The sequence below is a fragment of the Mustela nivalis genome, assembly GCF_964662115.1.
Source record: "Mustela nivalis genome assembly, chromosome: 13".
NCBI classification, from domain to species: domain Eukaryota; kingdom Metazoa; phylum Chordata; class Mammalia; order Carnivora; family Mustelidae; genus Mustela; species Mustela nivalis.
The window spans coordinates 93,100,885-93,115,114 of record NC_139032.1 but is presented as its reverse complement, the minus strand read 5'-3'; the positions used below and the strand labels follow the sequence as shown (position 1 = coordinate 93,115,114).

At 64.6% G+C, this 14,230-nt stretch overlaps 1 protein-coding gene across 6 annotated transcripts in view; it reads right to left on the bottom strand.

Annotated features, from left to right (window-relative positions):
* Positions 1–13,540, bottom strand: part of CACNA1B (calcium voltage-gated channel subunit alpha1 B) — a 182,434-nt gene extending 168,894 nt beyond the window's left edge. For 3 of the 6 annotated variants that reach the window (XM_082696479.1, XM_082696480.1, XM_082696481.1), the window contains exons 1-2: positions 12,055–12,360; positions 8,408–8,547 (exon numbers count right to left, since the gene is read on the bottom strand). In XM_082696479.1, coding sequence (XP_082552605.1) covers positions 8,408–8,547; positions 12,055–12,147 — 233 coding nt within the window. In that variant the 5' untranslated portion in view covers positions 12,148–12,360. Of the gene's footprint in view, positions 1–8,407; positions 8,548–12,054; positions 12,361–13,117 lie in introns of those variants that run through there. The other 3 variants (XM_082696482.1, XM_082696483.1, XM_082696484.1) reach the window with 2 other exon arrangements.
* Positions 13,541–14,230: the final 690 nt, after the last annotated feature.

The following is a 14,230-nucleotide window of genomic DNA, read 5'->3' as shown; positions in this document are numbered from 1 at the left end:
TAAGGTGGGTCCTAGTTCTGTAGGACTGTCCTATAAGAATAGGAAGAGACACCAGAGACCTCTCTCTGCGTGCACAAGGACTCAGCGAGAGGTCAGCTGGCCGCGAGCTGGGAAGACAGCACTGGCCAGAACCAGCCGTGTCAGCCCCCGGCCTCGGACCTCCAGCCTCCGGCAGGGGTAGGGATTCGTTACGGCAGCCTGAGCTGACGAGCACACAGTGCCTCCCTTCGAGGGAACACAGCTGTGTGTGGAGAGATGGCTTCATCACAGAGCCCTGGGCAGAAAGCCTCTTGGGGCAAGAGAAGGACGGAGGGGCCAGAGGGTGGAGGAGAGGGTGGGAGACGGCCAAAGGCCACAGGGAACTCCTGCCCCGCAGCCAGGACAGGGGACCGGACACAGGCTCTTGTTCTCTGGGGAGAGAGTGCCATTGGCCTGCATGCTGGGAGCTCCTAGAGTGGCCCCCCCAGGGAGGCGGCTGAGACACAGAACCGGGGAACGGAGGAGCGACGTGGGGCAGCAGTGAGGGGCGACAGGGTGGGCAGCAGGAGGCCCAGGGGCCGGCTGGGAACCACAGAGGTCTAGGTCCGTCTGACTGCAGATGGGGGTAGGGGGCTGGCCCAGGCCGGGGAGGGAGGCCCAGGGTCCTGAAGAGCCCAGCCCAGCTCATCCCCAGGGTCCCTCCCCGGACACAGCCCAAGAAGGGCCCAGGAGCCAGGTAGGGTCGGGGAGCACAGCTGTTGAACACGTCCCTCCATCTGACTCTGTGGCCCCTGGCTCCAGGCCCAGGAACAAGACATTAGCAACCATTAGCAACCCTTCTCAGCTCCGTGTGAATCGGCAGTTCTGAGCTCACCATGTGAGATGGAGGTGGGAGAGTCCAGGCCTGGGCTCCGCCACCAGCCGGGAGGGCAGGTCCCCACCCTCACCGGCCATGAGCCTAACCTCCCATGGCCTCTGACCTCCCGTGGCCTCTGCAGGTGCACCAGCCACGTCCGTGGAAGTGGGTAGGATGGTGATGCTGTGGGCAGGACCACTGCTCCCAGAGGCCTGAGGGCTGAGCCTGGGGAGGAGGCCATAGACCAGCTCAGGCGACCCCACCCCAAGAGTGGGGGCAGACCCGCAGGAACCCAAGGGAACAGAAGCTGCTGGGACTCTCCCAAACCAGACAGAAATGTGGATTTTCATGTGAAGTTCCTCCTCCTCCTCCCTCTTCTCTTGTTTAAAGCAGGCTCCGTGCCCAGTGTGGAGCCCGAGAGGTTTAAACTCCTGACCCTGACATCAAGACCAGAAGTGAAACCAAGAGTCAGACGCTTAACCACCTGAGCCACCCCAGCGCTCCAAAGCTCCTTCTTCTTAAATGTTGGCATCTCAGAACTCTGGCCATGCCTCTTCAGCCTACCAGCCCCAGATCCAAGACAGGGAGCAACCTTGACAGCAGAGTGCCTCCCCCCAAGCCCCCCAACAGCTCAGGGCGCCAGGCAGACCGTGTGCGGGACCGGAGAGTGGGCACACCCCAGCCCCTAGCCCAGCCCCAACCTGGCTGTGTCCTCTCCCTTCCCAGATGGGTGCCGCCGTCCAGCACCCCATCCCCCTCTCACTAGCCCAAACTGGACTGATACCTCCAGGCTGCCCATCTACCCCCCTCCATTCCCTCACCAAAGAACTTGGTGGGCCCTGGGGGCAGGGTGCCCTGAGTCTGACCCCCAAGGCTTCAAGGCTCACTAGGAATGAAGCCGGAAGGACCTCTCCTTCCAGCTCAGACGTCAGCTGCCCAGGAAGTCGTCGGCCGCTCCGGAGCCTGGGGCTCCTTCTCTACTCTGGGCCCCTGGTTGCAGGTACACGGCCTGAGCCTACATTCCCTCCGGGCTGCTGGACTAGCTGGCAAGGAAGAGTTGTCCCCAAGCTGTACAGAGCCCTCCCAAGCATCTGCACACTGACCTAAGGCTCCTGCCCAGAGACACCCCCCCCCAACCCCCACCACTCATAGGCATGCCTAGCCCTGGCCGACTTTCCGGACACCCCAGGACCACAGCCTGAATCCTGGGGTCAGGGGCCCATGGCCCAGCTCAGCCCTGGAGGCTGGGCAATCTGGATCCCCTGGCCCACCCAGGATCACCCAGCCCTTGGGGCTAAAGGACAGGGCTCTTCCTCAGCCATGCCCCTGGACACGAGGCACGAGTAGGGGACTCTGCAGGCAGTGCTCAGGAGGGGCCTGGCTCTGGCTGCTTCCTAAAACATAGGAAGAAGGGGGAGGGGGACTAGGAGAGAGGAGACACCGAGAGGCAGCCCACAGAGGGGAGGGGGCTGGTCCTCTCTAGATACCAGGGCAGGCGACCGTGCTGCCAAGGGAGGCCCGGATGGCGACCTACCCACCTCCCTCAGGTTACAGAATCCAGCAGGGGGCCCGGGTCTGTCCCCAGGGACCAGCAGAGCCAGGAGGAGGCCACTGCCTGGAGGGAAGCTCCTGGGGGGCTGGGCCCAGGGCCCCTCTGCCCCACCCTCCCCCCAGCCCACTCTGGGAATGGGCTCGTCAATGACACCACAGCTCCAGGCGGGCCTGCGAACCCCCAGAACATCTGTTCTGATCCACCGATGGACACCGCCGGGAGGGACGGACACTTCAGCCCCAAATAATACTGGTCCTGACAGCCCCTCATGCTGCTCCATGGGCCACTTGTTAGAATTCAGCCCCCTCCCCTTGTCCCAACTACACACTGAGGAAGTCATTTCTAGCATCAGGTGGGAATGAGGAGAGAAAGTCCAGCAGCTCCCAGACCTGAGCAGGCACAGAGACCCCCCCCAGCAGCCCCCGACCTGACCAGCCACAGAGACCCCCCTCAGCAGCCCCCGACCTGACCAGCCACAGAGACCCCCCCAGCAGCCCCCGACCTGACCAGCCACAGAGACCCCCCTCAGCAGCCCCCGACCTGACCAGCCACAGACACCCCCCTAGTAAGATCAGTCACAGGAGGAAGACCCCATACGGGGCTAACTGTAATGGCTGAGCGGAACCCTGCTCCTGTGTCTAGAGCTCACACACACACAGTGGGGGCAGCCCAGGTCCAAACCCAGTGCTGCTGGGCACTCAGACAGGGTGTCTTCTGTCATCTCAAACCCAGACACAGGGTCACTCCTTATGCAGGTGTGAAGTCACTTGTCATCGCCGGGAGGCCCAGCTCCCTGGTCCCCACGGTAGGACACACACACAGCTCGCCATGGCCCATACTTGCTGGACCCTCCAGGCCCAGGGCAGGTGTCCTCTGGACTGGCTCCCCAGAGTACTCTCTTACCCCTTCCCCACTGCTTTCCGCCAGGCCTCCTCAGCACCAGGACACAGGCCTGTCCACACCCCAACTGAACAAAGCAGCGGGCTTCCCAGCGGCCAAGGGCGGCCCAGGACCAAACCTCCTCCCTACGCAATGCTGCCTGCTCCCCCCGCTTCTTCCCACAGGAGGCCCAGTCCAGGGAGGCAGGACCCTGAGCTCTAATTACATGTCCTGGAAAGAAATCCCAGTTTAATTTGAAGTAAAATGAGAAGCTGTGGTTGGAAATGTCCCCTAGAGAAGCCAACTGCCTGAGCTGGGACACATTTCTCTGCTGTCCCCTAGGACCAGGAAGGAAAGCACCAGGCTGAGGCATGACAGGAGCAGGGACACTCAGGGCTTGGGGACTGTGGGTTCTCTGGGAGCAGGAAGATGTCCCTGGGGTCTGCGGGGACCTCACCCTGCCCCTGCCCTGACTGCCAGCTGGAACCGAGCCCTCAGGACCAGGTGGGGTTGGGGATTCCGAGGGGGCTGCGGGGGAGACAGCGACAGGGGACAGCATCCGGAAGTCAGACACAGGCGGGCTGGGATGGGGGTGCCACACTAGGGAGGGGCCAGAGGGCTTCCTGGGGGCCATCCAGCAGACCAGTGCTCCCTCCAGCCCCGTCCCATCACAGCCCCTCCTATCCTCCGGGGCTACCAAGCCCTCGGGTTCAGCCCCGCACCCCAGCACCAGTCCTGCTCTCCGAGCCAGCCAGCAGCCCCTGGGGCCTGCACCTTCCCCCTCCGCTCTCCTCCCAGTTCCCTGAGTCCCACCCCTCGTGCCTGCTCCTCTGCTGAGGGACCTTCCAATCCCCCGAAAGGACAAACCTCATCCACAGGCTCTCCTGGCCTTCTGTGTCCCCACCTGCAGCCTGCATGTCCCCACCCCGCGTGGCACGCAGGGTTTGTTCATGGTCTCCCCCGGAGAGGGCAGCCTCCGTGTCACCACCACGTCCCTGACAACTAGCGCATTTGGCAAGGACCATCCAAGAGGGTGAGGGCGCAGACGGCCAGACACCGAGCGCAGGCGGGAACGTGTGCCGAGATGGAAGCCCAGGCAGAGGGGACGCTGGATGCCGGCCAAGGGAAGCCATCCCCCCACCCTTCATTCTCTCCTCCCCCATCCCCCTGTCCTTGGGCACCAGCCCTGCCTGCTCACCCACCAGTCCCTCCCCTGCTTCCTGCTTAGAGGCCAACAGACGCGGAGCCCAGGGTTCTGGATGCCACTTCCCCTCATCCACCTGGGACGGCTCTCCAGCACTTCCCGTCCGTAGCCTCCGCTCGTCCTCGCCTCTGGGACTAGTGCCCAGGCCGCAGTGCTCCTCCTGCCCCTTCCTCTCCCTCCGGCCACTGCCCCAGCTTCCTGCCTTGCTTTGCCACAAAACTCCCTGGGAGGAAGAGCTGCCCCCAGGGGCTCACCCGCACCCCTCTCCCTCCCTGCGAGAGCCCCTCCCAGCCAGCCCTCCTCAAGAACCCAAGGCCACACTCGCTCAGATGCGCAGCCGCCTCTTGCTTCTGTTCAAGAAGGGCTCTTCCTCCCAGAAACAACACCCCTCTTTCTCTCCGCACACCTTGCTGGCCAGTCCCACCCTCCAGACTCGGGGCGCTGGGCTCAAATGGGCAGCTTTCCCAGGAATCCTGTCTTGGGCTCAGAAGACCATGGGGACCCCTGTGTCCTGTGTTGGCACCTCGAGCCACAGCCTCCTGAGCATCTAGATGGCTCACCCTTTGTCCTTCCAAGCTCAGTGTGGAGGACTTCTCAGAGCGCCCCCCGCGGCAGCTCTCAGCCCACAGGCCACACTCTTGACTGCTCTTCCCTGTGGGGACTGAAGCACGGGGTCTCCGTTCACGGACTGATCTTCATGGTGCCCCCACCCCAGGCACAGAGACGTCACCAGGAAGCGGCCAGTCAAGACCTGTCCTTATGGAGCCTAGATTTAGGGCCAGGGCAGGGGACAGCACAATGGAACCTCACACGTAAAAGAAGGGTGACGATCGAAGAAGACTGTTCACACTAAGAAACCGAGTAGGACTGCAGAGACCGTGCTCCCCGGAAAGCGGCCCCCGGGGCAGAGGCTCTGTGGTCTGGTTCACCGCTGGGTTCCCAGCACCCAGCAGAGGCTCAGCAAACTTTGCATAAGTAAGTGATGAGTGGTTAGCAAATGATGTCCTCAAAAGAGGGTCGCTCCAGTGACAGATGCCTGGGCGAGAGGGCCGAGGACAGACTGTGGGCAGGACAGCCCCACAGCTCATTCCGGTGAAGCCAGGACTAGATGCCGGGATCGTAGTGCCAGGGGTAAACCCAGGCTTGGTTTACAGGTGAGTATCTGAGGAAAAGAGGGTCCCCTGAGGCAGGGGTGGAGTCCCCATCTCAGCCGGAGGGTTCCTCCCATGACCCGCACACCAGCCTCAGGAGCACAGGGACCCCAGCGGGCCTCGAGGGACAAGCTGGGCTTCACCAAGCAACGCGGCTTCTCAGCCAGAGTCCCTCCCCTCCCCGCCTTGGGCCTCCAGCCCTCTGAGCACCAATTAAGTAAACCCTAATTAAAAACAACAAAGTAATGAGAAGTAATGCCCCTCCCACGGCTACGCGGGACTGCGGCTCGCGAGGGGCTGGATCCAGCGACTCCCTGCCCCCCCACCCCCACTAGCACGCACCCTGAGACGGGCCAGGGGCCTCCTCCTGCCACAGACACCCACGCACATACCCAGTCCCCTGCGGACCCCAGGCCCACGCGGGAGCCCCTCCCCACCTGGGGGCCCCTCCTGGCCTACAGCCACCTCTGGGGACGCTGCGCAGAGACAGCAGCCTGGACACCAGGCCCTCCTCCTGTAGACACAGAGAGCAGAGACTCTGTATCCCAGAAGAGAGACAGAACGAGGCCGAAAAGAGAAAGTCAGCAAGAAAGACTGAGAGGGAAAGAGCCGAGACTGAGAGGACGAAGGAGAGAGACAGGACCAGGCCAGTGGGGGAGGAGGGAGGGAGGGGCAGAGAGGCAGAGAGGCGGGGGGCGGGGGGTGGCCGACAGAGGGCGGGAGAGAAGTTGGGGCCATCAGGGAGGGGGAAGAGTTGAGGACGGATTCCCAGAGTCGCGTCAGGGCCGGCATTACGGTCTCAGGACCTTTGGGGTCCTCTCCCTGGGGCCCCCAGGAAGAGGGCACATTCTCTTCTCTGGCGCGTCGCAGGCCAAGGAGGGCAGCCCGGGGTGTTCTCCCTCAGGAGGTCTCTCTCAGCCCTCACTGAGGGGCCAGCTTTCTGGACCCCCGTCAGGACGAGCTTATCGGAAGACCAGGGGTCCTGCCACGGGGTGAGTGGGGGCTCCTCTGCCTCCCGGCCTTGTCCCCGGAAGCCCAAGCCCTCAGCATCAAAGACTGCCTCCTGGGAGGCAGGGCCGAGCCCCAAGCACCCGCCACCTTAGGAACCCGTTAGTCAATTCAGCAGACACTCTCTGATCTCTCCTGGGGACCCGCCCCAAGCTAGGCTCTGAAAAATAAGACACTGTTCCTGTCCTCAGGGACTCATACCTCAAGAGAGGGAGCGATGTAAACAGCAGGACACTCCTGGCCACCCTGCCCAGTGCCTGTGGGGGATGGACGGGGGCGGTGAGCGCCCTGCCCTCCAAGGATGGGGGCATGTAGGTGGCTGCCAGTCTCCACAAAGCCTCAGGGGCTTTTGCTAAATGCCGCCCTGACACCACACCCGCCCGGGAACAGGGAGTGCCCCTGTGTCTGCTGCTGGAACCCCACAACTCCCTGGAGAAGGCTCACCGCTCCCCTCCCTTCTTAGTCATCTTGAAACATGGAATGGAAATCTGAGAGTCGTGCATAAAACCCATTCATCGGGAATTCAGACGCGCCCGTCCCATTGGTGCTGGCCAAAGGGTGGTGAGGGCCACAGGCTTCGAGGGAAAGCACAAGGCAGGAGGGGTCGGGGACAAGCCCAACGTCCCTCCAGGAGACACCCGCCCAGTGGGAGGCCAACCCGGCACCAGCACAGAACTCGGGCCGAGCCATGAGCAGCTGTGCAAACAGGGAAGCGGCCCCCCCGGGATAGGGCAGGCACCCCGAGAGCCTGGCGCAGGAGTCCAGAGGCTCTTCAGCGGAGTCTGTGTCTTCTCACCTGCAGGGAGCCTGTGAAGCTTGAGCCCCATACCCAGGCTCTCATGGTCACCTCCTCCCTCCTGTGCCTTCTGCCCAAACCACCTCCGCACGTGTTCTCACCCACACCAAGGCAGGTTAGGGGGTCACTGGGCAGACAGCACAAGGATGGAGCACAAGGACAGTGATCTTCCCTGGACACGATCACCCCTCCTTGGGAAGGACGGTTCTGGGCCATAGCGAGGCCTGCTCCCTCCTCTCTGATCTGGGCTGAGCCTCTCCAGGGACACTGAGGCCCCAGGGAAGAAGAGACTGCTGTCCCTGGCCTGGGCTGGGGCCCCTGGGGCCTGGGCTGTGCAAACAGGTCCTCTGGAGCAAACTCCCCAAGCACTCCCCCGCTCCCCGCGCCCATCGCAGAAGCAGCAAGGCCTCAGCTCCGGCCCTCAGCCTCCTGGCCAGAGGAGGGGCCCGCCGGGCAGACACAGAGACTGAGACCCCGAAGGGTGGGGCGTTCTGCCTGCACCCCGGCCCCCAGCCCATCCCCAGGTCAACCTCTAGACCTCCTGGGCGGCTTTGGGAACCCCAAAGTGGTCATGACCAGGGTCCACTTGAGGAGGAAAGCGGTGGGCAGGACACAGGGACTGAGCATCGGCCCGGAGCCAGGAACCGAGGAAACAGGCTGACAAGCTCAGTTGAGCGCGGCACCGAGCGCGTGCTAGGAGCTCCTCAGGCCGGAACCAGCTGAGCCGCGCGGGAGAGCCTCGAGCCCCTGCCCCCACGGTACGCCCCGGGGCCTAGCCTGCCCGTGGCTCTGCTCGGGAGTGGCTACACCTGAGCAGAACCGGGGGCCACCCTTCAGCCAAGATCACCACACACAGAGCAACAGCCCCGGCCCACACAGGCTGGCAGTCCCGCGTTGCCTCGCATGCACCACGGCCCGGCGTGGACGCTGCTGCCCAAGCCCCAGCCGCCCCGCAAGGACACAGCCCGCCCCGGCCGCCTACCCGGTGAGAACCACCACGAAGTCCATGACGTTCCAGCCGTTGCGCAGGTAGGAGCCCTTGTGGAAGACAAAGCCCAGAGCAATGATCTTGATCCCCGCCTCAAAGCAGAAGATGCCAATGAAATAGGGCTCCGTGTCGTCCTGAGGAGAAGCGGAGAGAGGGTCGCCACCGCCCGCGAGCTCGGCAGGCCCAGGGCGGCAGCTGCACCAAACACGCCGCCCCAGCGCCGCCCCTCCACTCCTCGCCAGCCGCACTTCCAGCCGCACTTCCCTTCTGTCATTCGCTCCCCTGCCTTGCTGTCCTAACAGGGAACAGGGAGGCGTCCTGGGACCTCCCGCCCCTCGAGGCCCTGCAGCAGGGGCAGCCAGGCTGACAGCGCTTGTGCACTGTGCACTCCACCCGGTGTCAGTCCACTGCTCTAAAGCAAACAGACACAGGGAGGTCAAGGACTGGGCTGCAGGCTCACAGTTCGGTGGAAACAGAGCCGTTCTCAAACCCAGAGGTGATCTGGGTCTGATCCTGGGCTCCAGTCATTGCCGAAGTTGCCTGGATAAAGTCCCAGCTCCCTAGAGAGCAGCCCAGGACCCGCTTATTCATTCAGCACACATCTTGCACTAATCACAACACACACATTCAGATCTCGGTGGGGCAACTACAGGCCAGCCTCGGGGAGCCTCTGGAGGGCAAGACATCCAGCCAGGCAGCAAGGAAAGGAGCTCCAGGTGGAGGGAACGGGGTGAGCCAGTCTTGTCCCTCCACCAAGACCGTACACTGGGGCTGGGCCCCTCTGGTGCAGAGCAAGGTGGGAAACCAGGAAACCAGGGCTCCAGAAGGAGGGTACCCCATGGACACAGACACAGCCAGTGTGGTCAGTGACCCCGGGCATCGCTCACATGGGGAAGGCAAGAGAACCTTGGTGCACAGGGGCCCCAGGGAACCGGAGCAAGGGGCTGCACTTGGAGGGTCAGCATGAGAAATGGCCTGAGCACTAACTTCAGACACTGTGCACCAGGGCCGCTGTTGCAAAGAGCAGATGGACTGGGCAGGGAAAGGGTCTGCCCTCGGGGAGCCACCACAGGGACCACCCTTCAGACAGCAGCTCGGTCCTGCCTGAGAGGGGCCAGGGTTGCAGGGTCTGAGGACTGGCCACCATGAAGCTACAGGGGTGGGGAGGGCCAGATTGGCTCCCAGCAGCCGCTCTCAGCTCCCACTGAGGGCCTGCGGCCTGTGCCTTCCTCCCCCAAGAAGCCTGGTCCTCAAGAGCTCTCCCCGTCTGTCCTGGTGTCCCCTCCGCCTGGGCCTTCCCAGCTGTGCATGGCGGAAGTGACCTCCCTGAGGGGCCCCATCAGCCCAGTGTCCATCATGGCTCAGCCCTGCCGTCCTGCTACCCAGATGCTGACTCATGACAGGAATAACGGCCCAGAAGCTTTAGGTCTAGTTTAGTTCTGGAGGGTCCCCTGTCCTCAAGGAAACGGGGCTGCTGACATCTGGCCCAGGAAACAGCTTGGCTCGAGCAAACACATCCTAACAGAAAGCTTCTGGCCACATAAAAGAGCAGGCAAGAGCTGGGAGATGCCGTGTGGCCCCACCCCAGACTCTCTCATCACTGCTCTTCTGCCAGCCCCACTCTTGAGGAGTGGCTTGGGGAGGGTTGGGTGGACAGACAGCCATGGGCTTTGGTGGATGGTGCAGTGGGACTGCCAGCTAGGGGTTCTGGCTTCGAGCTGCTCAAGCAGGGGATGGATGCTGGGGGCCAGAGCCCCCAGAGACAGGGAGCTGTAGAGGCCCCATCCCAGTCCAGGCTGAAAAACAAGGAAGCACCTGCATCACCTAGCCTCTTACCCCAGCAAGCCTCCTCTCCAGGCCCTGCTCTGTGTCCCAGCTTTCTCTCCACTAAGGGTCTGAAGGCCTATGTCTGCACACAGGGCTAGGGTCAGCAAGGGTTCCTCATGCCTCTAGACCAGGCCCAAGCTGGGCACATTCTGCTTGTCTTCCCCATAGCCTCAACCCCCACCCCCAACACAAAGCAAACCTTCCCTCACCTGGAGGCAGGAGCTCACACTTGCCCAGATGTCTGGCTGGGCCACTCAAGCCTGCCACCTGGCAGGGACAAGCCTAAGACTGACCACTGTACACCAGCTTCCCTGCCCCCCGACCCCCCACCATTTCTTGGCCCCTTTCCTTCTGGCCCTACCCCTGCCAGATTTCCCTGGAGGTATGGCCACGCCCTGGGGCCTGGCAGAGCTTCCCAGCTCTCAGTTTCTCTTCTCCAGCCTTCAGAACAGATGCTCACCACAAGCACACACAACACCAGCCTGCACGAGGGGCCCACAGGAAGCCAGCCACCCCTGTCTGGCTCCACAGGAGGCAAGAGGCACCCACAAGGACCACACCCACTTACGTCTGGTGGCACAGCCGAGCTGCCCTCACACCCCTCCTCTCGCACAACCCAAACTCCTGGCCTGCAGAAGACTGCTCCAGGAAGCCTCCCATTCCCTGGCTGTCCACTTCCTCGCCTTCTTTTGGTGCCTTGCCCAAGTGTGAGCACCTCCAAACAGCCTTCTTCTGTCTTCCCTTCTCCAGCCCTGGGCCTGTGACGGCCGGGAGGGGGAGTTCTGGAGTTCAGGGATGAGCACTGAACTGCCCCAGTAGCACCTCCTGTCTATCTCCACCGAAGTTAGGGAAAGAAACTGTGGAGAGGACAAATTGCTTGCCATGGAACAAGGAAAGAGCGATTCTCCTCTCCATGCCCAGTGCCCCTAGGGGAGGCTAGGCTGTCTCTCAGGGGCCTTAGGACCTCTAGCAGCTCTCCAGCAGGGCCTCAGAACCCCTCTCCAGGCCCCTGCCCCTGCTCTTCTCCCTGCCCTCAGGCCTAAGAGCCTACATTGAGCCAAAGGATCCGTCAGGAGAAAGACTGGGGGCTAGGGGACACAGCCTCACCTTTGAAATGAGGCTCAGTGGTCCAGATCACCTTCTGCCCCTCCAGAGACCCTGCCCTGGAGTTCTGACTGTCGTGTGCAACAGGGGACTCCAAGGGATCTGCGGAGGTCTTGGCAGGAATGGGTGAAAATGATTTAGGCTGTTTGGGAAGAACGCTTCCCATATGATGGGGGGAGGGGGGACATGGCGAAGGGATTCCAAGGAGAGCCAGGAAAGACAACTCTGAAGGACAGGTGGACAGTCCCTAGACCCAAGACCACACCACAGGGACCAAAGACGATCTCAGCCCTGCGGGAAAGGGTGGGCAGCCAGAAAGGCGGGCGCTCCCAGACCGGACATTTCCCTCGGCCTTTACGAATGTCCCTCCCCCACCCTTGCTTTCACTTGGTTTCTCGACCGGGCATGAGGTCGCGGAACTGAACAGCCCATCTGAGGTCGGGGCGGCCAGCGGCCCAGGGCAGACAGCTGCTGGCTAACGCAGTCTCTCTCAGGCCACGCTTCCCATCAGCGGCGGCGCGGGCTACCCCAGTCCTCTAGCCCCGAGGGAGGTGTCAGCCGCCTGGGTTCTCTGCTCTTCCTCCGCGAAGAAGAGATCACCCAGCCGGAGGACGCTGAACCGAGCCCCAGATCCTAGCGGGCCGCGGAAGCAGACAGGCTGCCGCCCCCCCACAGCCCCGCCCTCAGGCCCGCGCCGCCACCACACTCACCAGGCGCTCGGACATGGGCGTCTTGTCCCCGTCAGGGAGGTGCTGCTCCAGCGCCAGCACGATACAGTTGGCGATGATGGTGGCCAAGATCATGTACTCAAACGGAGTGCGTGGGTTAAGGAGCGGCCGGGAGGCGCCAAGGGGGAGGGGAGGCGAGGAGGCCGAGCCCCAGCGCGCCCTGCCGCCGCCAGCGCCCGGCCCCCTCCGGAGGGGCTGAGACCCACGGGTCGGAAGCCCTCCCCGCCCTTCCCTCCCTCCCCTCGGGGGCCGCCTCCAGGCGGAGCCTCTGCAGCCCGGGCGGCAGCCCCTCGGCGCGTCCCGGCGGCCGTCAGCACCGCGGACAGCGCCCCCGCCCCGCGCCGCGCGGCTCCCGCGACCCGAGGGGCTGGAGGGAGGACCCCGCGCAGGCGCACACCCCCGCCGAGAGGCACGCAGCCACATGCACCTCCACGGGCACTCGCACCGACATGTCCCCGGAGCCCCGAACGCACGCACGCGCAGCACCGGGTTCCTCTAATGCCCGCACACACGCCAGCACCTGCAGCCAGGCACGCGCCCCGGCTCGCGTCCACACTGTGCTCACACCTACACAGACGCGGATTCGCCCTCGGGTGCCCTCCAGGCGGGCCGCGCGCTCTGCACCCAAACCAAGGGAGTGACGGACGAGTCCGGGGACAGGGGGCTCCGCCCAGTGTCCATCCCGCTCCCGCAGCCGCCGCCACCACGACCGCACGCGCGCGCGCGCGCGCGCACACTCAAACACACGCACACGCGGCGCGCGGAGGGTCCCGGAGCCCCGCCCCGCCCCCTCCTCGCCGAGAGCCGCGTCCCCGATCCGCCTCTCCCCAGGTCTCACCCTCCTCCCGACCCCGGGGAAGATGGCCACTGGGCGCCGCACGGGACCCGCCCCAGCCCCGGCCACCCCCCTACCCCCCGCCACCCCCGCCCAGGCCGCCCCTCCCAGACCCGCCCGGGCGCGGACGCCGACGCCGCGCCCGGTCCCCGTCCCCTCGACCTCGGACGGTCCCCCGGCCCCCGCGCGGCCCGGCCCCCGGCAGGATATGGCCACTCGGTGATTCGCTTGGCGTATTTGCGGACGACGTTGTCTTCGCTGAAGACGAAGAGCGAGCGGTTGACGGTGAAGCAGTTCTGCTTGACCGGGATGGGGTTGTACAGCGCCATGGTCCTCGCGCGCTGCGCGATCGACTGCTTGTAGAGGACCCGCTGGCCCGGCTGCAGCCCCCCCGGGCCCGGGCCGCCCGGGCCGCCCGCCCCGCCGCCCCGAGCCCGCTCCCCACCGGCGCCCCCATAGCGGCTGCCCAGCTCGTCCCCGAAGCGGACCATGGCTCCCGGGCGCCGCGCGCATCCCCCGGCCCGGCGGCCCCGGCAGGGAGGGCGCGGGGCGCACCAGCCAGGCGCTCGGAGCGGAGCAGGAGCAGAGCCGCGAGACCCGCACCGGACCTCGCCCGGCCCCGCCGCCGCACCCGACTCTGCCGCCCGCACCACGCCCTATAAGGGGCCGGTCACGTGGCGGCGCCCGGCCAATCTGCGCTCGCCCCGCCCGCCCGACCGCCACCCGCCCCGCCCCCAGTTGGCCGCCCCCGCCCTGTCCCCCGCGGCCGGTCCCGGCCGCCAGCGCTCTGGGCTGCCGCTCGGCCCCCCGGGCCTCGGGGCTGAGCCCAGCCGGGGAGCGTGCGCCGTCCGCGCGTCCCGTCTCGCGCCCGGGCGGGCCCTGGCTGGATGCCGAACCCGGAAGGGGCGCCCGGGAGCCGGGCGGAGCTGGGAGCCCTCGACGGACCGCCGCTGAGAAGAGCGGCCCCAATGGACCCCTCCTCTGACCCTAGGAGCTGGAGACGCCACAGGCCATGAGAAGCTCCAGCCCAAACTGCGGAGAATTCGACCCCCGGCTCCTCATGCTTCTTTCCACACCTCACTCCCCTTGCTGCGGACCAGCAGTGGCCTCCAAGATGCTGGCTCCGGGCCCTCTCCTGCCATCCTTTCGGAGTCTTGGACATCCTCACAGACCATGTTCTCAACTCCTGGGCTTGGGTTTTCAGGATGCACAGCTCTGTCCTGGGGCCCCTCAGGCCTCAGTCATATCCTAGGCCTTCCTGAAGGGGTTCCTACATCTCAGCCAAGAGATTGCCTCGTTCCACCATCCATTCAATAGAAGCTG